Here is a 26,724-nt window from a genome sequence, read left to right on the forward strand (position 1 = left end):
CATACGATTGTCCCTTCATTTTCCGGCTTCTGGTAGCCCCAGCTACTCATCTCTGTAACAGCATTTACTGCATTGTATTGAAATCATGCCTGTCTGCCAGCCCACTCCTCTAGACTGTAACTTCTGTTTTCAATCATAGACAGTAGTTCACCAAAACACAGTGTTTCACCAAAATATAAACTGTCAATTTTCCTCATTTTCCATGTGTTCACATGTTATGACAAAACAAATTCAGTATTTGCTGAGTCCGTGGTTATTCTGCAGAGCCTTCTTAACCTAATGGCTTACTACAGTTTTCTTTTGATATGGAAAAATCCAGTGATTAGAGTAATTTAAAATGGTGACTTAATTAAAAGTGTAAAACAATCCATTAACTGCAATTTTTGAAAGGACACATATGTTTCTCTTCATAGCCATACTGCTTAATTTTGCATCTTTCAAAAACTAAAGTTCATTTTTCCTTCAACTGAGGATATATTAATAGCATCACTAAGAGCACAGGTGTGCGTCCTAGTGTAGATCACCTTATAACTGTGACTAAGAGTGAGTTTGAGTCATATTTTTGACGCCTAACTATTTTAGACTTCTATTTAGTTTTCAAACTTTTATTTGTGCTGCAAAACTTTTAGTCTTTCAGTGCTTATAGTATAGAGGTGAACACTGCCTAAGAACTAACTTCATTTCTTACTGTGTGATGGCTTCTTAATAAGGGGTTTTAGAATTATGAATAGAGAGAGGCCAAATGTGATGGCACAAGTCTCCCCTCCTAGCTATGAAGGCAGGAGGATCAAGGTCTTTTTGCCAGTTTGGGCAAAAAATAAGCAAGCAAAAAGGATTTGGGGTAAGACTCAAGTGCTAGGGCGCTTGCCTAGCAAGCAGGAAGGAATTATTAATGGGGAAAAAAAATCAGAAGGCTCAAAAATGAGGCTAAGATTCTGGTTTGTGTATCCAGTTTTGCTGGGAAACTAAGAACATGACTAAGTATCCAGAAATAAGTGTTTTTAGTTTTGCAAGTACTTTGGTTGTTTCTTTTGGTTTTTGTTTTCTTTGTTTTGTTTCCAATTCAAAACAAGTTTTTTCGGCCCTCTCACTTCATCCTTCTCCAGGAAGAATTTATACTAGTGCCAAAGTTCCTTTAATCCAAAGCTGTATTTCCCAGAAGAATAACGACAAAGTATATAAAAGGTTTGAGGTATGAGCGACATCACTCAAAAGTGTTGCAGTGCTCAGCAGGGCAGAACACCTGGTGATGGCAGAGTGAACAGAAGGAGGTGCAAGGTGAGTATGAGAAACAGGCAGCAAGCAGTTGTAACTCGACCTCAACCACATTCAAGGAAAGATGAAACTGGGCAGTCCACTGTGTAAAGAGGACAAGGGCAGCTAGCTCATGGTAAACATAAGTATTGAGGCAGAAATCCTGTCCAGAGTGTATTCCAGGGATACCAACATGCAATGACAGCAAGATAAGGAAGTTGGAGTCATAATTTGAGGGCCAAGTGCTCTATAACATTTGGTGCCACATCTTATGGAATTACATCTGTGAATTATAACTTGAAATCATTTCTTTTTCTTTTCTTGACAAGGAGTAGTTTTGGGGGAGGAGTATAAGTGGTGTTTGTTTTAAGAGCTTTCCAATTTAGGACTTGGGAGATTTGCATGTGAAAGTTTTTTTAAAAAGTACAATTGTTTACATAACTACATAACTGAAAATATATTTTGAATTTCATTTAGTCTAGGCTCCTGACCAGAAAAAAATGAAAACTGAAGCAATTTAAGACTGGCAGTTGTCTAGTCTTCTTAAGCATTTTTAAGGATAGACAGTTGCCTACCACTTTTTCTGACCTGTTGTCACATTTATATTAAAATTACAAGTGAATGTGTTTTTCCCTTTCCTTAGGCCTAAGCCAGCACAATTCTCACTCAAATCCATTTCCATCATTTGGTCCTCCATGGGCCAGATTACCACTGCCAGTATTCCTGAATCCAAATTCTTTTTTTCTATTTGTCAGTTCATATTTTTCTAGCTTACTATTCCTGCTTACAGAAGCAATGCTATCAAGACATTTGCTTTTATGCAATTCTAGACAAGCTATCTACAGACACTAGGGAGAGAATAAGTTGACAGTCAAGAGCCAAAAAGAATTTGATGAAGCCAATGTCCGCATAATTTCTAAGGTACAATGAAAAACTAGTAAATCAGAAAAACACAAGAAGGTAGGTGTGGGAGTCAGTGGAAGTGCAGCAATATCTGCAGATGAGCAGATTCGGACAATTGTAATAAATTTTGGGAGCTTGCCTTCTGGAGGGCATTTGCCAGCTAAGGTAACAGTAGGTGAGATAAACAGAGCAGGGCCTCCAAAGGTAGGAGGTTGTGTTTCAGCCCAGTTTCACCAAAGGGGAATCTGGAACATTTTTAGTTCAGTGAAGACAGAGCTCATTCTCTTAGGCAAATAAAGATAATTTAAGGAGATACTAACTACATAGATTTCATTTCCACTGAAGCCATAACAAGAAGAAATTAATTTATGGGAGCAGAGAAAGGATTTCATTACATTCTGCCCAGAGAAAGTTACTAAACAGTTAAATGAAATCCTGGAAGAGAAAACAGTACGAAATTCCATTCATTAATACCGACATTTGTGACACACAGGGGAACTCTGATATGTGAAAGCATGTAGAAGATATACAGTCAGTTATTGTTTTATTAAAATAAGAATGAGTTAAGGGCATGTCCTCAGGAGTCATACAGATTTGGCTCAAATTTTTGCTCTGAAAATTCCTAGCATGTCAGTGTGGGAAATTTTTTAAATCTCTCTGGACCTCAGCTTTCTCATTTACAAAATGGGCAAAACAGTTCCTACCTTATAAGGCTGTGAGGTGAGTGAAATAAAGTAATATGTGTAAAGAACTTAAAATAGTACCTAACACATAGTGTTAGTATTTAAAGTGTTGCTATTATTGTTGATATTGATAGGCATTGGGAAAAATTCCAATGATACAATGCGGTAAACTTAAGGTATAATGATGCTGATTACGTCTCATGTGGCTTAAATGAAGGCAATGACGTGCTTTTTTTCCCTACTTCTTCTTCCTTCTCCCCATCTTCAGCTCAAAGCCAGGACTATAAGTTCCCACTTTCAATCCCTCTCCTCCCTCATCTCTCTTTCTATCTCAATTTACATTTTTATCTAATACTGTTTTTTCTCCATCATCTCTTTCATTCCTATTGACCTCTCTCACTCCTCTGTCTCAATTGCTCAATTATCAGACATCTCAAACTTTCCAGCTTCCCTGAAGCCTCATTATTCTTTCATCCCCTTTTCTCTGTTGGCAGAAGACGCTCTAGGGTTGGATATGTTGACCCCAATCCAAATTCCTATTATCTCTGTTTAGCATGAAATGAAAGTTTCAGTGTCATAAAAGTAAGGATTATGTCCAGGATGAATAATGCCTTGGGTCTGGGAAAAAGCAGTTGTCTGTCATTCTCCTTTATTTCCAAAACATTTGAGAACAGGTGCACAATTTATGAAGAAAATAAATACTTCATTCTAGGGTACTAGAATGAACAAATATATGAAGCTCAGGTTGGAAAAAAAGTCCTTAAGTGTTACTGAATCAAAAAATATGAATCATGATAGAAGTAAGGCACTTTATTTTATCTCTACCATCTTAATATAAAGGTAGAAGAAGTCAAAAACACACAAAATAATAGAAATTGAGCAGTGAGCTATTAATTTGTAAACTTGTAAATTACTCAATAAGATGTTAAAAACAAAAGAAACAAATGTTCTTATAGATTCCCAAACAATTATAATAATATATTAATATATATACATATATGTGTGTGTATATATTATATATATATTACTCTTTTGTTTACAAAAGGCTACTTAAAAATATTCCTGTAGTGGTGCTTGTTTATTTTGAATTCATAGGGAGTTTAGCAAATAAGTTTAACTCCCTAGTTTCCTTTTGTATGAGAATTTTAAAGACCTCAACACTAATATTAGACTTTTTTTTCCATCTATTTTTGGTTGTTGTTTTTCACAAAATTCCCAGGAACAGTTGGGATGATGTTAATAAGATGAAAAAAGATGATCACTAATACCATGTCTTACCACAAAATCATTTATTGTAAGGATGAACTTATTAGTTTTCTAAGGTCTTAAACAGGAAAAAATACTACATAGACTATTTTAAGTCATATAGATTATATTTTAATGGTATTTTAACCAATATATTTTTTGAATAATTTTACATGATTTTCAAGATTTTTTTTTAAAGTCTTTCTCATTTTCTTACAAGTCATGTTTTTGTACTAACTCTATGTATATTCAGAAACACACAATGTATTATATAGCAAAAGTAAATGTCTCTAGATCTCAATACTGGATTTCACAGAAAGTTGGCCCAATGTTTTAAGTAAACATTCATAAATTCGTCTTACTGCATAATTAATTATGTATTCATGTAGTGGAATACAATGTATAACTTCCTATTTTATAATATTTTTAATTCAGTAAGTTAAACATTCAGCATTGAAAGCATCATAAATAATTTTAAATAAACTATTGCATCAGGAGAAAAAATCAACTTTGCACCTACAAAAAAGAGCTTAAGCTGAAAAGTGGTATCTTCCATACGCAGCTATAGTTATATGCTGCCATGCCAGCTATTTCTCCAAGGAGAGTCCAGGCATGCTTAATTATAAAGAGACATCATTACTTAGAAGAAAAACATGAGTCTTTAATTTCCTTCCCTCTGCTGAGCTGGGACAGTTCATTCTGCTGAATCTAACAATGTCTGAATAACACTTAAGCTAAGCTGCTTCTGCCTACAGGGCCAGGTATTGTTAGGTCAGGATCAACAGTACCTCCTCAACTCTGATCAGTACTGCTTCCACTGTGGATTACCATACACACAGAATTCAATGCACCTGTAAGTAAACACAGGAAGCCCCTCCTGACATTACAGTGCAAGGGAAGCAACTGTTCTTTTTGGCATCTCCCCTTCCAACTTTTGGACCACCAGGTCCCTCCTGGGAACCAAGTTATGGAAGTGGTGGATGAAATAGCATTTGTTCCTGTTACGTGCTGTCAGTTTACTTCTAATTACAGTCCAGATAATTTTGAGCACAAGTAACAAAGACAAGAGCCCAGGTCAGTGCTTAGGCTTGCCAGGTCAGACTTGTTTTCCTCCCACTTCAAGTTTCTCATAGATACCAGAAATAGCATAGGGAATACATCTTTTTAATTCTAAGAACTACTCATAAATGAAATTTTAGGCAATGTGAGGGGAAGCTAAACTCACCCAAAAAGGGGCACTATTTTGTCATTATGCAATTTCAATTATGTGCCCATTGTACCCATTATCAGTGTCTTCAGAGGAACCATGTTCCAACTCAGCAGCTTTCAGTAAGTTTCTATTTATGTGTCTGTGTTAGGTCTTTACATTTGTGCTGAATCATCATGGACTTTGATATTTGCAATAATTTTACCCCCCAAACTCTGAAATGGATGGAAATTTCCTGTTGCATACTTTATGAAAATTAAGTCTTTTTACTCAAAAGCACAAAGGGTAGATGTGTACTACTCTATGTACAATACATGGGGTCTTTATTTCTTGTTACAATAGAGTAGAACTGACCTATTAAGTATAATGTGAATAGAAAGTCAACAAAGGAAACAAATAATCAAGCATTATAGGAACAAAGGGTGATGAATTCTGACAAGCTGTGCTGTCTTGTTTAGGATCATGACATTAGGAAGTGCCACTAAATTTAAGAGTCTGTCACAACCTTCAAATCTGAAGGCTTTATCATAAATCAGCCATTTAAATAAACAACAAGTTGACAACTAGTAAACAAATTCCCAGCATCCATTAACTGTTTGATAAGTGAATACACAGCATACAATGAACAGAGCATCCCACTGAGGTACCAGGCACACCTGGACTCAAATTCCAGCTCTGCCATTTACTCCTTTTGGGACTTTTGGTAAGTGTGCTTTTCTATCCCACAATTTCAGTTTTCTCATCAGTAAAATGGGAATTTTATAAAGCTTAAGTAAGACTATTAAAGGAGTAATTATGGTAAGATAAAGTACAGTATAATTTAGCAAAAACTAAATAGTACTTATAATAACAGCTACTGTGATTCTAAACAGAGTGATTTTAAATTGTACTCAAATTTAACAGGTGATCATGGTACTGTCAAAGTAGAATCATCTAGTGTGCTTTTGAAATAATTTGACATATAATATTTGGGGGAAATCATGTATATTTATAGATTTAGAGAGTTTTATGCAAATTATGATTGGACTACCTAGTAATGCTTTTTCCAATATCCAAGTCCTCATCTAAATATTTATTGAGCCCTTTGAGCACACTCATCACTCAACTGCTTAACAATTGCAGCAGTCAAGTTGTCTTAATTGGAAAACTTATACTGCTTAATTGTGTTGACAAGATATTTGCTCAATAAATGGAAATCTAAAGTAAGAATCTCTATTTTATTTTTAAACATTATGAAGACATGATAAATTGAAAAGTGATTGAACTTCAAAGGTTCTATCAGATGTTTAAAACGAATACACTACTCAATTTCATTTATATATAAATATGTTTCCTCTCTGGAATGATCTTTGGGTTCATGTTACAAATATTTGATAATTTTGCTTAAAATTTTTCAATTTGGATTCCCACTGAGTATTACCTTGTAAGTAACTTTTTATATATAATTTGTAAGTGCACTAATGTTCATTGAGCAATCATTTTTAATTTGAAAGTTTTTTTTCAAGTTGAGGTAGAGTTTATATACAATAAAATACATAAATGTCAGGTGTATATGTCAGTGAATCTTTTCAAATAAGTATCTCAATGTAACCACCACCCAAATCATGCTTAAGGCTCCAATCAGTGTCTTCTTCTAGTCAATACCACTGAAAGACAACCTCAACCTCTATTTTGACCTTTCACTACAGATTAGTTTGTGTCTTTTACTTTTCTCTTCTGGAACTGTGAATTGAATTTAAGACCTCGCACTTGCTATTTGAGCCACACTTCCAGTTCAGTTGCTTTCAGTTTGTTTCTGAGATAGTTTCACACTATATTTGAATGGAGTTGGCTTGGGACTCCTATTTTTCTATCTCCACCTCCTGAGAAACTGAGAGGTGTGTGCCACCCTGAAAGGTCCTTAATTGTGCCAGTTTTGAACTTCATATAAGTAGAACCACCTGTATTCATACAGGTGGTTGCCTGAAATGTCTATTTCACTTGTTTAGACTTTTACCAAGGAGAGAAAAGGGAACTAATGTCCTCTTTACTCAGCTTGTATCAATGTATGCTCATTGTATACAATGATACACTCATGTGTCAGTGTGCAGTAATAAAACTCAATCAAATCTGATATATACTATTTGATATAAATGATCTAAAACACATACAAAATGATCCTAAAGCAGGATGTGGTAGTTCAAGTCTATTATCCCAGTTACTTGGGAGGTGGAGATGGATAGGATCATGTTTCAAGCCCAGTCCAGGCAAAATGTTAGCAAGATCCCATCTCAATCAATAAGCTGGTTTTAGTGACATTCACCTGTAATTCCAGCTACATGGGAGGCCATAGGTAGGAAGAGCTCAGTCTGCAGCAGGCCCTGAACAAAAACAAAAGACCATACCTAAATAATAACTAAACTAAAAGAGGGTAGGAGGTGTGCATCTTGTGGTAGAGTGACTGTCTTAGCAAAACCCAGTACCACAGAAAGAATCCTGAAGCATATTCAAGAAATATATTTAACACTTTGATCATGGACATTCATGGTACCCTACAGTCAGTTAACCTGTTATCATCACATATTGCTTTCATATTTTCAAGCCTTTCTAAGAGTTTAAATCTATGATCTATTCTCAGAGACTCTGTGAGGTACATTAACAGGAATTATCAATGTCTGATAAGGAGGTTTGCTCATTGGCAATCTTGGAACTTGAAACACATCAGTGGCCTTATCCTATTTCCAATATCTATTTAGAGATGAAGCCACATGTGGAATTTAGTCTTCAGATCATGCTCTGTTTACACACAAAATGTAAACAATAACATGGCAGGAAATGAATCTGAGAGTGTTGCACCCATTCTCATTTTCAAGCAGAAATATGTGGAATCCATGCTTGAGAGAAAACCAAAAGTCATGGAATGTGTGAAGAACTCTAGAGAAAGTGACCAAACAAAAACTACATTTCAAAACCTAGTTGAAGCATTTTAAGACTTGCTATTCAGCAAACTGTGTAAATATATCTATTCCTACACTTCTGAGTAAGAGAAAAAGATCTGAGTCATAAAATTAAAGAGAAGCACACAAGAAAAAAAATACAGATTTTACAAGGGTATTAATAAGCTAAAAATTAAATGTCAAAATTTATTCTGAATTATATCAGGCATGCTTGTGCACTTTTTGAAGGCACAGTTTACACAGTGACTTCTAGTAGTACCTTTTTAAAAAAATCTCCATAATAAAACAAAACTTGACTGTCTATAAGACCTGGCTTTCAACACACATTCATAGGAGTTACATGGTAAGCAGTGCACACAACAAATACTCACTGAGAAAGAGGGACAGAACATGGTCAGTGACTATTTGCAGGAACTAGTGTGGTTCATAATTCTAATTCTCATAATGAAGCTAAGAACAATAGAAATATTATATTGTTCCAGTTCTTTCCCTAATACACTAGGACTTTTTTTTTAATAATTGCTTCATTTGAAACATTTCATTTAATGATATATAAAGCTGGAACATGATTTTACTGTCATACATAGAATTTTATGCTGAAAAAGTATAATCTGTTTATGATAACCATAAGAATATCTTGTTTGAATTTTTAATGCTCAAATATACTACTAGTTTTTCTGTAACATACATGTAAATAATTTTAACTTACAGAAAAACCACAAGGACAAATTATAAGTTGGATGTACCCATTTTAATACATAGCTATTAAAAGCTTCCCATTTCAGACAGAGGAAAAAGTTAGTATCAACTTCAAAGCTAATAATGCTATTTCCTTTTTTTTTTTCTTTTCCTGATGCTGAGGCTTGAACGCAGAGCTTCAAACATGCTAGGGAAGGGACACATCACTGAGCTACACTCCCAGCCTATTGCTAATTTAGATAAGTTAGTAACATAGAAAAAGAAATCACTGTTTAAGTAGAGGATCTGGATGCAATACAGGCCTTATATGGAAAGTGAAAGAAAGCTTTTACAAATGCTTTTGTGTTAAATGCTTGTTAAATCATAAAATTTTTAGAGTATGATTCTTTAAGTATCTTTAATAATAGCCATACCTGGCTAACAATAAGAAAGTTGTATAAAAGTTGTCTTGACTATTTCCCCTGTGTTTGTAAGTTGAAGCTTTTAGGAAATTCCAGGATCATGATTAAATTAGAATTTAGATAAGAGAAAGTTCAATACTTGAATTTTGCTTGAAAGTACCCTTAAAGAAAATGATATCAGTGAAAATAGTCATGATAGTTTAATAACAAACATAAGAAGTAGATATTTATAGAATGTGTACTATGTGTCAGGTACTATTCTAAAAGCCTCAGTGACATCACCTATTCAATTCTCTTAAGAGTCTTATGAAGTAAGGGCTGTCCTATGCCCATTTCAAAGATAAACTTGAAGAATGCAAAGTTTGAGTCACCCAATTGTAATCTTTGGGCAGTCTGGCCAGAGAATCTGTGTAATTTAACTTCTACACTACAACTGCTCCTCAGAATAGGAAAACAAAATCTGAAATGATATATTCCATGCAATTTCTGGAATTCCTGAACAATGACTTGGTTTAGAGCCAAGATAAACTTTACAGAAAGATAGATGTCTTTTATTGTCACATTTTAAGGGCTTCCCAGAATGTTTCAAGATCAAAACTACTGATGAGTTTCTTCATCTCACTCAAAGTTCTTTCAACAGATGTGATCCATCTTTTATGACCATTGTAAACATTAAACAAAACTATGGCAATAACAACTACTTAAATATTTTTAACAATTTAAAACAAAAGCTAGAAGCACCTACATGAAATTTTCTTTCATTGTTGAGTTAAAATATTGCATCATTCAATATATATTATTAAAAGACAAACTGAGTGTAATTTATTTTACTTGAGGGTATGGTATTGCCAATGGGTTCCAGAAGTTTATGGAGTTGATAGGTCTATCAGGAAAAACCACATGACAATCCACTTAAAAAATTCAGATCATGGTTTTACAAGTGGAAACGAGTATTCCAAACAATGAATGGCCTTAGATTTTTATACCTAACTAAACCTATGAGATTCTAACTTCCTTTAAACAAGAATCCTGATTTGAAGGATTTGTTTTTAAGATTTTTAAAAAGAAAAAAAAAACACTGTTTTCCCCCTACTTTTTCCCTTAGTTCTGTATACATCTTACAGTGGGTGCTTAACAAATGTTGTTGACCGACAAACAGAAAATAATGTTTTCTCTGCTCCCCGCCTCAATCTGTTTTCTACACTGTAGTCAGAATGACATTACTAAAATATAAAACTCACATGATACTCTCCATCACTTGTATTATGAAGGTTAAATGTTTGGCTCCACTCCTCTTCTCTCAGTAAATGAAAATGCTGTGGCATCTCCTATACAGACTTCTGCACCTCCGAATTTAGTAGTTAATACTTCTCCTCTACTTTGACCTAGTCAAATCTTTCTCATAGTTCAGATTTGTTTAATAATCACACCTCAGAAAAACATTCTTAGATTAGATTCTCTAACGTTATTTTGAATTCTTTCACTGCCACGTAACCTTTCTTCAAAATATAACCCCCTTTTTTTTTTTTGGTTGTACAGGGGGTTGATGAACTTGGGGCTTTGGGCTTACTAAGGGAGTGTTCTACCACGTAAGCCGTGCCTCCAGCCGTGCTTTCTTTTTTTAATTGATGTGCTTCTCATTAAAATGTGAGGTCTATACAGGTAGGAAGTATTTCTGAGTTTGCTTATCATTTTATTGGATGACCCTAACACTTTGACAGTTGAGGTACAAAGCACTCAACTGACATTTGTTGGATGGAAGTAAATAAATGAATGCATGAGTGAATATAGTTGACTCTCTGGTCACATCAGTGAAGTCACAGAAAGCAGAGGCTTTATTAAATGACATTTATCACACTGCCATGTTTGGTAATATTAAGCAATCATTTGTGTTTATGGCCATTTAAATAGGGAAAGCTCATGAAAGTGACACTCACAGTCTAGTAAGAAATTTTAATATGAATCCATAAGATGGATGGTATTTGGATATGAAGATTATAAAATGTATAACTTAATTTCTTATTGATCATCCTTTCATTTTTACTTTTAAGCTGGATGGCCATGAAATTCACTAATTTTTTCAAGCTACTAGGAAACTATTAGTACTCTTAAGTAGAAACCTATTAAATAATAATGGTGCAGGAGCACTTAGATGAGTATGATTCACTGAAAACACTACATACCCCATAAGCATCCATCATTCAAGAAAGATGACATTCTTGGATAGTTGAGGTCTGATACTGACTTTCAGGGTCAAAGCACATAAGTGATGCATAAATTAGCTCCACTCCAGCAGCCATTTTTGTATGGAATTTTTTTTTTCTCTTGAATAACACCTCAACCAGAAAAACTATGTCAAACTAAAGGAAACAGAAATCTTACTGAGCAGACATGCTGATACAGGACTTGGGAATGGGAATGTTTATGCTCTCATCCAGGCTCTGCCACGAACCTGGTTGTGACATACAATCTTTCTGGTGCTCAGTCTCTGTCAGTACGTAAACAAATAAGTAAAACTTGCTAGGCCCAAAGAAACAGAGCGAGGATGAAACTGAACTCGTTCAATAAAAACATTCTAGAAATTCACGGATGCATAGGTTGTTTCAAGGCACTCTTGATTGGAAGGGATACAATGGTGAATAAAGACAGAGTGCAGGCTTACTGTATTCTTATTGTCTTTTTAGTGGTTCTTATTGCATTTTAAATATGAAGGTAACTAAAACAGACATTTTAAATAAGGAAAAGGAATTGTAGTTGGGACCAGAGAAAATTTTAACTTGTGCTACATGTTTTCTTGTCTGCCCTTTTTTCTCTAAATGTTGTCTAATGAATATATATTTACTTGTTTTTAAATTAGTTTTATAAAGAATATGGCAATCACTGTAAACACTGATTGTTTAGAGGCAGGGTTTGTTTATACTTCATTTGAATAGAAATCATCTATCCCCAGCCGTCAATACATGATCAGTGCTGGGAGAGGCATCCACTCTCAATTAATTATTCAATAGTCACTTGACACACATGAAACTAGGAAAATAAGCAAAATGGAGCCAATCCTTCTGGGAAGACAGACTATGCCTTACCACTCCACCATCCATTTCTGTTATTATCAAAAAGAATCCAGCCTTTTCTTTCCCTTTCATGAACAGCGGGGATCTTTATACTTAACTCTGTCTTCAGCTCAAATTTGCAAAATCAATCAATGCTCCAGAATAATCCTGATGGATTTGGTTTTCTGGGTTGATTTTTTTCCTATGCAGCAGGTACTATCTGGCTCCAATGTACGTTTTGGAAATTCCAAATTATTCATCTTATGGAAAGAACTAAGCAACCATTTGCCAAAATAAAAATGCATCTCAGAAGCATCTAATCAGCTTCTCTTTAACATTACTTTTTTCTGTGCTTTCTCCACTGTTTCTGATTATGCATGATCCCTGAATCCCTACATTAAAATGCATAGAAAAATAAAAAATTTCATTTAAAACACCCTCCTACACAGTACAAGCTGTCATTGTGTCATATTTGTTTTCTAATTTAAGAAAGGAAGTTATACTTCATTAAATTGCTTTCTTTATCATTTAAAGTGACATTAGGATACTTACAGCAATATTTTCCCATAAAATAATATTCATTTTTCTCTATAATTGCTGCAAGGGTATGAACTTCAAATTATAGTTCTGAAATAATCTTATCTAGTTATCTTATTCTGTTAGATTTAGTAAAAGAAAAAGATATTCTGTTTTATTTTTATACAACATAAGTATAAAGTCTGATCTTAAACCAATGGAAATTTACTGGCAAAACTGAAGTGCAGTATGGACCTGGAATACACAGTCATCTATATTTACTAAAGATAAAGTATACCTAATCAAAAACTTAGATGAAGGTAGCACACAATAAAATAAGCCTTTACTACCCCCTCCATCCCATGAAGGCTACAGACCACTCCTAAGGACTTGCATTATTTCTTCCTAACTAACTCCCTTTCCTGTTTAAACAATTACAAATTTCATCAAGTCTCCATTTCTTTTAAAGTCAAGTGAGAGAAAACTGCCAAGTCTAATGAGATTTACAAAGGCTAGTTTCCCTTAGCAGTGTCAGCAAAAAAAAAACAAAGACACTACACAATAAAACACAGCTGTGCATAAAGCTTTTGTCCCTATAGCTTTCAAAATCAGACTTAGTAATTCACCTTTTTCCCCATTTCAACCACAAATGCTCATTTATCTATGTGTTAATTGCTTTGATTTGACCCATAAGCTATTTACTTTAAACCTGACATCTTCTCTCTGCTCAGCCACTGATACATCCATGCTTCATCTTTTTCATATCGCTCACTTCCTGTTCATAGGTTTCCCTGTGTTCATACAATATTTTCCTTGGTCATTGTCATATAACAACATAGGAAAACACACACAAAAAAACTAAATTTTAGATGTAAAGGAGTGAAAATATAAACTTAGATATGTTTTTTGTGGTTTAATTCCATACTGCTTCAAGCCCCAAGAACTACAGAAATTATAAAGTGGTTTCCACCACTCAAATAAATGTCATTATCTGAATATCCTTAGAAAATTTCTTGCAATAGCTCACATGCATCCTCTGTTCATTAACCTGCAGAAGCTTCTCAAGTCAGCCACATCTGAATTTCTGTACTATTTTTCTTCACAAGACATTTGTTAATCAAGAAATATGTTATTTAATCTCTAACATTTCTAAACATTACTGACCTGTCTCACACTTCAAGAAACCACAAGAAATCACACACACAAAAAAATGACTTAAATATGACGAATGCTGGACGTGGACATAACCATGGAAACCAATGTTCTTCCCAAAAATCCTGCTGGGAAAGAAAATCTTCCCTCCCCTCTCTTCTCCCACAACCAAGAGCAGGTCATCATGCTCTATTTGATAAGGCAGAACAGTGCCTATGAACTCTGTCTCTCCTGTGCTTTCCTGGTAACCATGTGGGCATTCTCAACCATGACCCGGGGAACCTCTCCTGCACTTCATTTTTCGCCAAATATGTGTTCAGTTTTCTACTTGCTTGTCTGCATCGTAGGGGCAAAGTCTGTGTATTATATCTTTAGTGCTGGGATAGAGAAGTACAGTGGTCATTTAGGCGAGCAATGGTCTTATGACTCTAGAGAACAGCAGGCCTAAGAAGTGACTTGGAAGGAAGCGGGGTTGGAAGAAAGGGCTTCCAGGGGCAAAATGAACCCCCTAAACTGGGGGTGCTCAACCACTAAGAGGATGCAAAGGGAAGAGCTGTGGGAGTTGGTAAGGCAGAGTGGCTGCCAGAAGCAGGCCTTCCCCTCAATGCGCACTGCCACACACTGTCCAGAGAAGGAAGGCCCCATGCACCAGTTGGGTCCCGCTGCCTCACCCTGCCTCCCCGCGCCCTGCCCAGGCCTAGGCCCCCCGGGGGAGAAGGAGGGGGATCGGGCGTGGGCCTTACCTTGGCTGCAGTCCTTGCCACGGAAGCCGGTTCGCGAGCAGTCACACACAGCCTGGTCGTCCACCACGGAGCACACGCCTCCATTGAGGCACACCCCGCCCTCGCCCTCCTCGCCCGCCTCGCACGGGCTCCCTCCGCCGCTGTTGGGCGGCTCGTCGTCCAGCTTCACCTCCCCGCTGTCCACCGGCAGGGCCTGGGAGGAGTTGACCCTCACGTCGCGTATCCACCCTTTGAAGGGCTCCCGCTCCCTCACAGAGGCCAGAGTGAGCTTCAGCGCCGCGGCGCGCAGTTCTGGGGGCAGGCCACCAACGAAGAGGCCGCTGAACACCGTCATGTCCCTGCGCTTGGACTTGACTTCCACCCACTTGGCCTCCACCTGGTCGATGAAGAGCGTGGTGTTGCGGAACTGGCGACGGATGCGCACGTTGTGCCAGGCACCGTCGTTGACTGGGGTGTCGGCCAGCAGAGTGGCGGGTTCGGCACAGAAGATGGAGAAGCTGAGCTGCAGGCGGCCACCTCTAGTCAGGATGAGCTCCAGGAAGTCACAGAAGCCTTCGTCGTCGAAGTAGAGCACTAGGCCTCGCGCACTGCGCGTCTTGAGCTGGAAGGTCATCTCGCTCTCGCAGCAGGCGTTCCACTTGGGGAAGCGCGTCCACTGGCCCTCAGCGCCCGGGAACTCCAGCCCGCTGCCCAGCTCTGCCCAGCAGCCCAGGAGCAGCAGCGACAGGCACAGGAGAAAGCAACCCCCGCGCTGGAGAAGCGCCGTCCCCATGCTCGGGGCTGGGGTGCGGCGGGGGGGTGCCGGGGCCGACAGGGTCAAAATGGTCCTGGACACCGTGATGAAGAAATAGGGGTCCAAAGAGAAAGGAAGGTGAGGGGATAGGCAAGAGTGGGAGGGACGCGCCCTCCTTTAGCTCTTTTTTTCTTCTTCTTCTCTTCCAACAACCCCTTCCTCTCTCTCTATAGTCCCTTTCCAACTGGAAAACCCAGAACCCAGTGGTACAGGGCAGCCACAGAACTTCCAGACCAAAGGGAGGATACACTTTGGAGGCACCGTTCTGAAAAGCATCAACAGAACTTCAAGGAAAACCACTAATCCATTTGCATCCAAGGATCTACTTTAAGGGCGTCTGTGGTGTCAAAACAGATGCTTCAATCCTCAAATACCGTCATCTGCCAGTGTGGTACCAGGCAAAATGGGAGGGAGCAGTTAGAGCCAGTAAGAAGCAAACACTTTTTTCAGGGACTCACACCAATGAAGCACTCTCCTCGGATGCCTGTGTTTCCCCTCCAGGTGTAGGGTTCCAAACCAGCACGGAAAAAATGATCTTTGCCTCTTTAGGGGACCACTTATTAACCTCAGAATAGCTTCAAAGGCCTGCTTCTTCAGTCATATCATGGGCTTCCAGCATCACTGCAGCCAGAGCCAAATTCCTTGTGCATGGCCTCACAGGCTGGATTTCACTTCTCTTTTTAACCTCCCAAGCAATAGGATTCAACCCAGAAGTTGTGAAACACCCAGAAGCTGTTAGATGTAGAAATCACAACAGCTCCTCTTCTTTCTCCGCCCCTGCAAGGCCGCACTAAGATGCCAGCTTATCAATTTGTTGTGTGATGGTGATGCATTTTGATTTTATTTTGTCTTTTTATAAGGACCCAGAAATCTGCAGAAAATTAAAATCAAAATTAGATCTAAAGTCAGTTTATAGTATCACATAAATCATTATTCAACCCAACAAACAGATTCACAAATGGTGCTATTTCTGAGCCAAAGAATTAACCTTATTGGACAGAGCTTGTTCGTCCTGACTTACACATAAGGCTTAATGTTTCCTAATAACTAACCTCACACTCTTACAACAAGGTATTAAACCTTTGTAGTTTATTACAACTCTTAATTTGTAACTCAAGTTTTAAATACAGATTTGATTGTGGCTGTATTTTTCCTTTTCAAAGAAAGTTTAATTTTTAAAATATATGAGGAGAGAAAAAAGGCTCTTTTAAGATTTCTACTTACATTGTGCCTAGTTACATAGACAAGTTAAAATACAACCTATTCAAATCTCAGTTAATAACAAATTTTACAACAGGCAAAGTAGATCAAACTGTCAGCAGGAAACTGCCAGCTTAGATTTCTATAGCATTCTTACAATTATATTTTTCTCAGAGAGAGCAGAAACACTGATGGTTTCTTGGAAGTTGCCTTAAAAATTTCAAACAAGTATAGTCCTCCTTTTTACTAAAGGAATAAGCTTTTACAGTAGGAAATATCTAACTGGAACCAGATATAGTTTGTCAATATTTATCCCTCAGTTGCCATAATATTAGTTCTTCTAAAGATGGGTATTTAATATTTTGCCTAACAGTTAGTGATCTAATTCCTCCTCAAGTCCTTATCTGGCTGTCAGACCTTAGAATTTGTGTGGTCACTACAGCAGTTGGCATGTGTGTCACCTCAGCTACTATGGCTCCAGGATGCTAGAATTTAATACCATGCCTTTGACTCACTCACTATGCTACTAAATCACTTCTCTTTATCAACTGCAATCTAACAGGTCCTTGAAATGGTACAGAAGTCATAAATACTGATTTTTTTCTGACTCTTTTTTAACCAAAAAATTACTTATATTTTGAAAAAAATAACAAATGTATCAGTCATCTAGTCATATCAAGCAAGCACATTATCTTCTTCACCATTTCCCACTATTTCCCCTGCCCCAGTGCAACACAAACACACACACACACACACACACACACACCAAATTTATTGCTTGGGCACAGAAGCTCACTATCCAATTAACACTCTTCTTCCCTTCAAGCTGAAACTAGCAGTAATTTATGGCACCGCATTGTGCTGCTGCTCCTCCATGGAGGGAGCTTAGAGCATTTCTCTTCAGTTCAGAGCAATCCCTACAGGTGTCAGCTGAGAGCCACCAAGCTAGGGGATCCCACTTCAAGTTCCCCAGATGAAATTGATGACTGGTTCTCTCTCTTTCAGGACACACACACACACACACACACACTGCTGCCCACTAGCCAAAGGAAATAAAAATTTCAGTTGCTAATTTATTATGGCTGATACATTCCACACCATCAGCAATTACAAGTCATATCTTCCCTGCTCCTGTGCCAAATCCAAAGGAAGGTGCTCTTAAAAATCACCAATAGTAGCATATTATTCAATATACTTTCTTTTTTCAAATGGAGTCAAGAATCTGCTAAATTTTCAACAATTTGCAAAATAAATCTGGAAATGTCACAATCAAGTGTAGTGCTTCGAACCAATCTCGATTTTATGTGTTAGAAAATCTTTGCGTGTGTGTGTGTGTGTGTGTGTGTGTGTTGGAGCCAATTATTTCATTAATTAATGTCACATACAAAGATCATATAACCTTTTTTCACCTATCTCTCCTGCCCTCTCCACTAATGCACAACTTGAAAATTTTGTAAGGAATGGAAAAGAAGGGGGTAAGCCTTGACAAATGTGTATACATATATATTCTTACCACAAGGGAGGTCAACTGACTCTCCCAGTTCTTAAAGGAAGCTCATTGTGTGTGACAGAGTATCTGTATTTATATGGAGAAAGAGGATTCTCTCTAGGTGCCAGAAAGACCTGGTGAGTTCACAAATTAGAGGATGAAATAAAAGGATCTGAAAAACAATCTTACTGCAGCCAAAACAAGAAGCGCTTTAATTCAAAAGCTTACTACCAGCCTCATTAATCTTTTTTTTTATTTCTAGAATCAAATTCATTCCCAAGTCACTGGAAGGATCAATACAGTATGCTGATCCCGCTGCAGCTGCATTTATACAAGTATGTTCATAGTAACACACACATAAACACACACTTTTCCATGCATCCGTCATTATTTATCCTAATAAGGAGCCTGTCATATTTAGGAGAGATTTTAGAAGTGCCTATCTTTTTGCCCTGGCTTTTGCGAAGTACCTCAATACCAATGCACGCCCAAAATTCTCCCTGGCTTTCCCGCCCAGTCTCTAAGCTCCATCTCTCATATCAGTGCAGTTTCTGAGAGCCTGGTGTCTACAGCACAAATTCAGGATAAGCATAGTGTGGACAGATGAGGAAGAAAAAGAAAGATATAGATATGTTTTATTTTATTGTTTTGATTTCTAACCGGTCTGTTCTTCTCTTTCTTTTGGTAATAAATCACCGCATTTAGCCCGTAAGTTACTACCCCAGTTCCATCATCTCATCTTGCTATTAAAGAGGCTTCATGCAAAACAACCAAGATCTACACTCCTCCACCCTCCCACCACACATCCTTGCCTGTGTATTTGTGGCAGATCCTGGCTCAGTTACAACAGGGAAAGATATCCTCCTCCAGCTTGCCTCGCCCCATCCCCTCCCCCCAACCCAAATTGAGCTCCTTTACCTGCCTGGTTATTCCCTTTAGCTCGAGCCAGAGCCTGAAGCATGCACCGGTCAAAGCGAATTTCCTGAGGTCTACGGATAAGGCGACTGCTGCTGCCTTTCAGAGGCGTCAGGCTTGAGCGTCTATCTCCAGGAGTGCGGGAGGGGAGAACATGCAACGGAGGGGAGCAGGAGGAGGTGGAGATGGAGAGGGAAAAGCTGGGAAGGAAGAGGCGGTGGTGGAGCCCGAGAAGGCTGGGTTACGTGACGCCGGGTGCTGTCCTTCTGAAAGAGAAGGGCGGAGCTGAGCTCTCCGCAGTACCATGGAGAGTGGCGGGCCCGTCCTTGACTGGAGAAACCGTGGGCTTGGTCCCCGGGCGCAACCGCTCCGGGTGTGGATGCTGCGGAGCTAGGTGCTTCTACCTTTCCATCGTCCCCTTGGAGGGGGAGCCCGATCCTGGGGGCGGAGACCTGCCGCAAGCGCTTCTAACTTGTCACCACCCTCCCTCCCCCATCAGAGAGAGAGACAGAGAGAGAGAGAAAGAGAGACAGAGAACACCAGAGAACCACCACGTAGCCTACTGAGCATGCCCAGGCCTCAGCTAGACCCACGGAAAGCTTGTGGAGATTCCACTTCTCCGGGGTTTAGTCGTGATTGGGCGGGGGGTACCTGAAAGGGTGCCAGAAAAGGGCTCAATTGCCAAAGAGAAAAAGAGCCTAGGAGTCGGTGATTAAGATGAGCTCTGGCTTTACTTGTGTACGGTGGTCTCCTGCTACGAACCCTTGAAAAGCTATCAGCCCTTCGAGGAATGCAGGGACTTCAAGATCCCTTGTTCCTGCCCCACCCCTTACCGCAGCCCTGGCCTGAGGGATCACACCAAACCTTCGCGATCTGCCCACACAGAGTAAAAAAGATGTAAGAGTGACCCATCAGGCTAAGGAGCCAACTTGCAGACCAGACTCATGTGTCTGACAAGGAGCTTTTCGCAGCAGCCCCTCGCCATCCTCCAGTTTTCCGTGCGTTGCCTTGGCTGTGGGCATCCTGAACTGAACCAAGTTCTCTACCTGTTTAACTCTTCCTTCCGTCTCCTCCTTCCTTTTGCCGCTGTTAAAACCTGGAGAAAGTGAAACTCATTGCAAGGGTCTCACCGTATAACTGGGCATGCCCAGTAGGCATCGCTGGGTCTGGTGAGAAAGGAGTTAACTCCAAGGCAGCCGGCAGATGAGGTGGTAGAAAAGTCTGGAGTCTGTGGCTTTAAATTATGGTTTGAGTCCTATGGACATTTAAATTCTTATCCCTGTTACATTTATGCTCCGGGTTAGTTTTAGAGAAGAAAAAGCAGATGTTTTTATTTCAACATCACAAACCTAATAGCCTCAGTCTCAAATGCTATAAGGTAAGACAATTTTCTGTCTTCAGGCCCTATAAAGCAAGAATGTAAAAACTAGACAAATTTAAAAAATACATTCCAAATGCAATATTCATTTCCTTTCAGACAAATCAGAACACTTTCCTATGATAAGCCTATTTATACTTTCACTACTTTTGTTAAAGAGTCTAGACTGAAAGCAGAAAACATAGGCTTTTAATATTTTTATTGCCCTTAGGCAGTTTGGACAAGTAGACACATGGGTGGGAAGTAGACTTAGAATGTCTGGGCTTGAATTCCATCTCTGACATTTATTAGCTGTGACCTTGGCAGGACACTTAACTTCACCATGCTTCAGTCACCACACCTGTAAAATGGATGTAATAATAGCTTCTACTCTATGAAAAGACAAAATGAATAAGTGAACATAAAAATAGTTAGAATTATGTGATAAGCATTTAATAGGTGTTTTCATTAGTTACACCAGTCCCACTCTCTATTCTGTTTGAACAATAAAAGGCACTTGTTTGAAACCCAGGTTTCTTAACTATCAGACAAGGTACTGGAGATTACCAGCTTGTTCCACAGGATTGCTTTGGAAAGATAATGAATTAATGACAGTTAACATGATTTTCCAAAACACAAATGAAATTTTAAACAAAGTATAACTAAGTCTCAGAAAAAATAATTTGTCTAAAGTTATGCTGTTATTAAGTAAACATGGAACAAAAACTAGTCTACTTAATTCAGGGCCTTTTTCAATTTTTCCTATCATTTACCAACAGACTGTAAAGCAAATAGCACAGACGGTAAACACAGATGTATATAGAATGGAACTAAAGCCTATTGCAAAAGAAAGTGAAAAGGACAGACTATTTTCAAGAATCAAATCTAAAAAGAGACCATGAGGCTCTCAAAATCTCTTGTGTACATTCATCAATGAACATTATGGTGGTTGCAAAAGATTTCTAGAGGCATTCTGCAGAGTCAAACACTGCCTTTCACCTGAATTCTTAAGAACACATTGTTTGCCTGCTAGTTTATGTGATCCGAATAATTGTATAACCTATTTCATTTTGTGTTGCAAATTTTGAGTTTATCTTCAGCATGGCGACATAGGATTTCTACAAAGTCATAGTTTCCCTTGGGTCATTTTCTGTAGTTTCCTGATTCAAAAAAAGTTAATATTTTTATTAGTGCATAAATTTGAAAGCAAAAAAGTATTCTCTGTGTTCACCCTCATCCCAGACACACACACACACACACATTCCTCTCTCTCTCTCTCTCTCTCTCTCTATATATATATATATATATTCTCTCTCTCTCTCTCTCTCTCTCTCTCTCTCTCTCTCTATATATATATATATATATGTATATACATACTGAGGGACTAGACTATGTGTTGCAATAAATCCTCTTTACAGTCATAAAATTTAAAGTACATACTATAGTTAAATGTGCAGGTGCATGCTGAGGCTGAGGCACAAGTACCCTAAGTTCAAGCCAGCCTGGACAATTTGTCAAGACCTATCTCAAAAGAAAATAAAAATAAAAGGGGGCTGGCAATGCAGCTCAGTGATAGAGTGCTTACCAAGCATACACGAGGCCTTGTGTTCAATCTCCAGTACTACAATAAATAAATAACAGACAAACAATGTCTAGTCTAAGGAAAAGGACAGCAAGAAATCTCTCTCTCTCTCTCTCTCTCTCTCTCTCTCTCTTTAGTAAATACAGAGGCAAGAAACTCTCAATATGTACTTAGGTTAGAAAAAAAGTCAAAACATAATTTAGTGATGAAAGTTATTAATTTATTTTAAAGTCATACCTCCTCTGTTGTTTCTCTGTAAATTGGCTCCAATCTATGAGCATGAATGTCCTTATCAGTAAAATGAGGATGAAGTCACCCTATTTTATAAGAAAATACAGTGAGGATAATGCCAATGTTGAGTGTTAATTGTGTGCTACTCCATGCCAGATAGTGTTTGGAGTTGCTTGCCTACATTAACTTACTTAATCCTCCCCAAAACCCTAAGAGACAGATTCTAAGATTTCACTCATTTTGTCATTGAGAAAAATGAAGCAGAGAGAGATTAACAAGTTATCAGTCACAGACCTAGTAAGTACAAGTGTGAGGAAAGACACAAAATCAAACTTGCATTGTGTGATCTCAACCACCTTCAAACTGCCTCTCAGCAACTAATGCAATACACAAAGTACAGTGCTTGGTAGAATACAGGTGGTCATAAATGTTAATTCCTTTTTCTTTTCCAATAATTTCATCAAAAAGTCCAGAAAACTGAACAATCAACTTTGGAATGCTATGATATGTTCTTTAATGACTAATATAAGAGATTTCATTATGTTGTACCTTATAAGTGAGGTGTTTTTCATGCTACCATTTTGTTTTTGGGAAATATGCAAGATGATTCTTTTAGGTTTAAATTTCAGGCAATTTAACATTTGCCAGAACAATCCAGTGTTTGCAACAATCCAGTGGGAACTAGGATTAATTCTTCCCAAATCAGCTTAGGGAATCTACCAATTTTAGGCTACTGTAATGTGTGAATGATTTTAACTCCTGTCCCTTACACTGCTCAGAACAAATGAGATAATTGTGAAATCAAGGTGACTATTTATAATTGTGCATGATTGGGAGAATGTCTGGCAACCCAAATATGAAAACATAAATAGTATCTCATGTCATAAACTTGTAAACATTTTGCAACAATGAAAATGGAAATGCATGATCACAAAAAAGAATATATTTCTGTAAGTTATTAAGCATTAATGAGCATACTAACTTGGAAATTCACTTCGCTAAAAATAAATGAATCTTAAGTGATAATTTTTTTTGACTGAGAAATGAATGCACCAGAGAAATACTGTGTTTATTGCTGCAATCACAGTCTGTGCCTTAACATTAGGATGTAGTGTAAACACCTACTTTCTCAATTAACAATAACTCACAGGGGAAGCTAGGAGATACCCATAAATTCCATGATTGACATTAATTTGGAAGGTGGCTTCTCTTTTACTAGCATAAATGATATAAAAAGAAATATATGTACCTACGAGGGAAAATATCCGTTGCTCTATTTAAGTACTTTGTCACTAAACATGGAAAACAATTTGAAAGAACAGTGAGAGTCATCATTCTGAGGGGATTTTTCTATTTGTTATCATATAGATGATCAAAATGAAATCTTTTTTATTGAAATAGTCACAGTACTTGGAAGAAATGGCATGATATTGCAACTCAATTTCAGATTGATGGTGAATTCTTCTAACAGGTTACATTATCACAACTGCATCATTGAAATGTTAGCTGTTGTTTAGTTCCCAGGTTCCTTTATTTTAAAAATAATAACCCTTGTAATTTTGTTTGTGGTTTAAATGTCTCTAACTCGTTTCCTTTATATAAACCAATATGAGTTTTCTAGCTACAAAAGTTGATGAATAAATATTCATCATTGAATGTGCTGCTGGGTAAAACCCATCTTAAATATAACAACTAGAAGAATTTTAAAATGCTCAGAAATGAAATCCATGCTAGGGCTTTGGACTCAGCTACAATCAGGAATAAACATACTAGGATTTACAGATAAAAAACACTTAATTTCCCATGAATCTTACTAAGTTACTTTTGGATAAACTAAGCAAACTCAGCATGTTAAACATTTTTACATTACTTAAAAAAAAATTCAGCACCATACAATTAGACTACTTTCACATGAGTACATAATTTTTTAGTAATCAGAGATATGATGTGATTTTTAAATGGCTGTAAATCATTAATGTTAATTATTAGGGTTTTTAGCTACCATGGAGAAAGCATGTAAATAGGTACTTGAGAATAGTAGTTAAGTTCTAAATGATGCACCTGCCAGAGAGACTTCATTGTGGGAAGATGGCAGTGTGTTTAATAGGCACGGTTTTAAATCTAAGGCAGAACTAAAAAGTATGGGTATTTTGCCATGCCCATTTCCACCTTTTCCCCACATTGTTGAAGAATCCTTCTGATTTGATCAGGATAGCAGTTGTTAAACCAAGTTTGTGAGAAACCTCTCTCAGGAGGATTATTTCTCTCACTTGATTAATTGTACACTTGAGCCTTTCATTGTTACCTCTTGTTGATTAAGTTCTCCTGCCCCCAACACACACCTTACTGCCTCTTCTTCTAACCCCACTCACACTCAATTCTTGCCATTTTCAACTGCCAAGCTTCAGGTCAGGAAGTTTTTCATTTGTTAGAATCTGACTTTGTACTTATTTTCATTCAATCCATGCAATCAGTTAATTTGTTTAGTTTATTCAGTGCTATTTAATTTCCCTTACTTTGACTTTTAAGAGAAGAGCAAGGGCTTGGTACTAAATTTATAGATGCCAGTGAAATTCAGAACCTTGCTATATCTTTGCTTCATTTCATTTCTGTCCCTAAAAATCTGTGCAATCAGTTCCCTGAGATGGCAGCTTGAAGTATTTTGTGGTTAACTTTTTAAACATAGCCCATGCGATTTTTTATTGTTTTTTTTGTGTGTGTTTCCCATCCCTAACATTTTTCAAACTATTGCTCCCTCTTTTTTTTTATAGTATTGTCTCATTCTTTCTCATTTTTGTTTGCCTTTCCAAATTCACTTTTTTCTGCTGTGTCTGCTTAATATGCTTTTTCATAAATACACACATCCAAACACCCACATAGAGCTAAGTATCTTAACAATAACAAAAATGGTAGATAGTCCCATTGGAACCTCATAAATTAAAGCAATAGTACCTTCTTTTATTTAGAAGTCACTTGAGAAGCAGAATAGAGGAGATTTTTATTTTGATGTGAGCTTTGCTCTTGCTAAAGAAAAATACACGGTAAAGTGGAGCTGAACTGAACCCTAACTTATATTTGTGCAGTGGATGTACACATCCGCTTGAATGATGCTAGAAAAAAGTAGTGGGAAACTTGCTTTTCTTGTGACCAAGGAGAGCAAACTGAAATGCTTAGGAAAGTCTTGCATGAGTGAGGTAGACTGAACTAAGGATGCAACCGGGAAAGTGTCCACCTAAAAAATTGTTTGCAACTCCAGAAGCATGTGTTCTTGTGGGTGCAATGCTGCTAGATTATATGATTTCTCAAGAACAGCTAGAAATCTGAAATTACATATAAAATCTTCTGAGTTTAAAAATCTTGACTCACTAAAAAGTGACAGCCATCATCATCACCACAATACTGTGAGACAAAACAGTATACTATGTTACTTGGTGGCACCTTTTCCCAATGTTCATTAATATAAATATGCAAATCACAATCATGGGTCATTTTTCTTTCTGTTCAACATTTCTAAAGATTTATTTATGTGCTTTAAATCTAGTCATGCAAACAAAGTAGATACATATCAATGATTTTTCTTTAGAATATTAATATTATTTTAAAGTAGTTTATTACATTAGAAAGAGTGAGTTCTAACTTATATATGGTTTCTAGATGCAGCTTTGTAAGGAACTTTGTATAACATTCTAGGCAAGCCACCTCCCCCCACCAGCTTCTACTTTCATGTCTGCTTGGCATATGTTATGAGTTGAATTATGTCCCTCAAAATAGTATGTTGAAGTTCTAACCTTACCTATGAATTTGATTTTATCTGGAAATGTTGTCATTGCAGATGTAATCTAATTAGGATGAGATCATACTAGATCAAGAAGGTCCCTAAATACAATCACTGGTGTCTCTTTAAGAAAAGATAAATTTGAAGACACAGAAGAGGCAAAGGAAAGGTGGCCATGAAGATAAAGATAAATTTGAGCTATTCAGCTACAAGCCAAGGAGTGATAAAGAATGCCAGCAACCACTGGAAGCTCAGAGAGAGGCATGGAACAGATTCTTCCTTAGAACCTAAAGAAAACAGCCAATTCTGTTGATAACTTCGATTTCAGATTCCAAAATTGTCAGAGAATAAATTTCTATTGTTTTAAACCACTCTGTTTATGATAGTTTCTTATGATAACCCTTGAAAAGTAATACTGTAAACATAACAGAGTGGATGAGGGAAACCTACTAATGTGAGGTAGTTTTCAAGATGATTTTACACAGATACTCAGGTACACACACACACACACACTCACTTCTCTCTATCACATCAATTGATCTATAGAACAATCTTGAAAAGAAGTCTCTTTCTCTTTTCCTCTCTCCTTCCTT

General features: G+C 37.5%; 1 protein-coding gene and 1 long non-coding RNA gene across 43 annotated transcripts in view; one reads left to right on the plus strand and one right to left on the minus strand.

The window, feature by feature from the left end:
* The window catches only part of Nrxn1 (neurexin 1), a 1,065,367-nt gene extending 1,045,034 nt beyond the window's left edge, over positions 1–20,333 (minus strand). For 9 of the 42 annotated variants that reach the window (XM_074049695.1, XM_074049691.1, XM_074049688.1 and 6 more), the window contains exons 1-2: positions 19,190–19,692; positions 14,790–16,453 (exon numbers count right to left, since the gene is read on the minus strand). In XM_074049695.1, coding sequence (XP_073905796.1) covers positions 14,790–15,561 — 772 coding nt within the window. In that variant the 5' untranslated portion in view covers positions 15,562–16,453; positions 19,190–19,692. Of the gene's footprint in view, positions 1–14,789; positions 16,454–19,189; positions 19,705–20,232 lie in introns of those variants that run through there. The other 33 variants (XM_074049668.1, XM_074049674.1, XM_074049690.1 and 30 more) reach the window with 15 other exon arrangements.
* Positions 1,220–26,499, plus strand: LOC141414812 (uncharacterized). The gene is made up of 3 exons (XR_012439684.1): positions 1,220–1,278; positions 18,534–18,606; positions 26,189–26,499. It is a non-coding gene; the product is annotated as an uncharacterized lncRNA (long non-coding RNA).
* The last annotated feature ends 225 nt before the right edge of the window (positions 26,500–26,724 follow it).

This window comes from Castor canadensis, chromosome 12 (genome assembly GCF_047511655.1).
Source record: "Castor canadensis chromosome 12, mCasCan1.hap1v2, whole genome shotgun sequence".
NCBI lineage: Eukaryota > Metazoa > Chordata > Mammalia > Rodentia > Castoridae > Castor > Castor canadensis.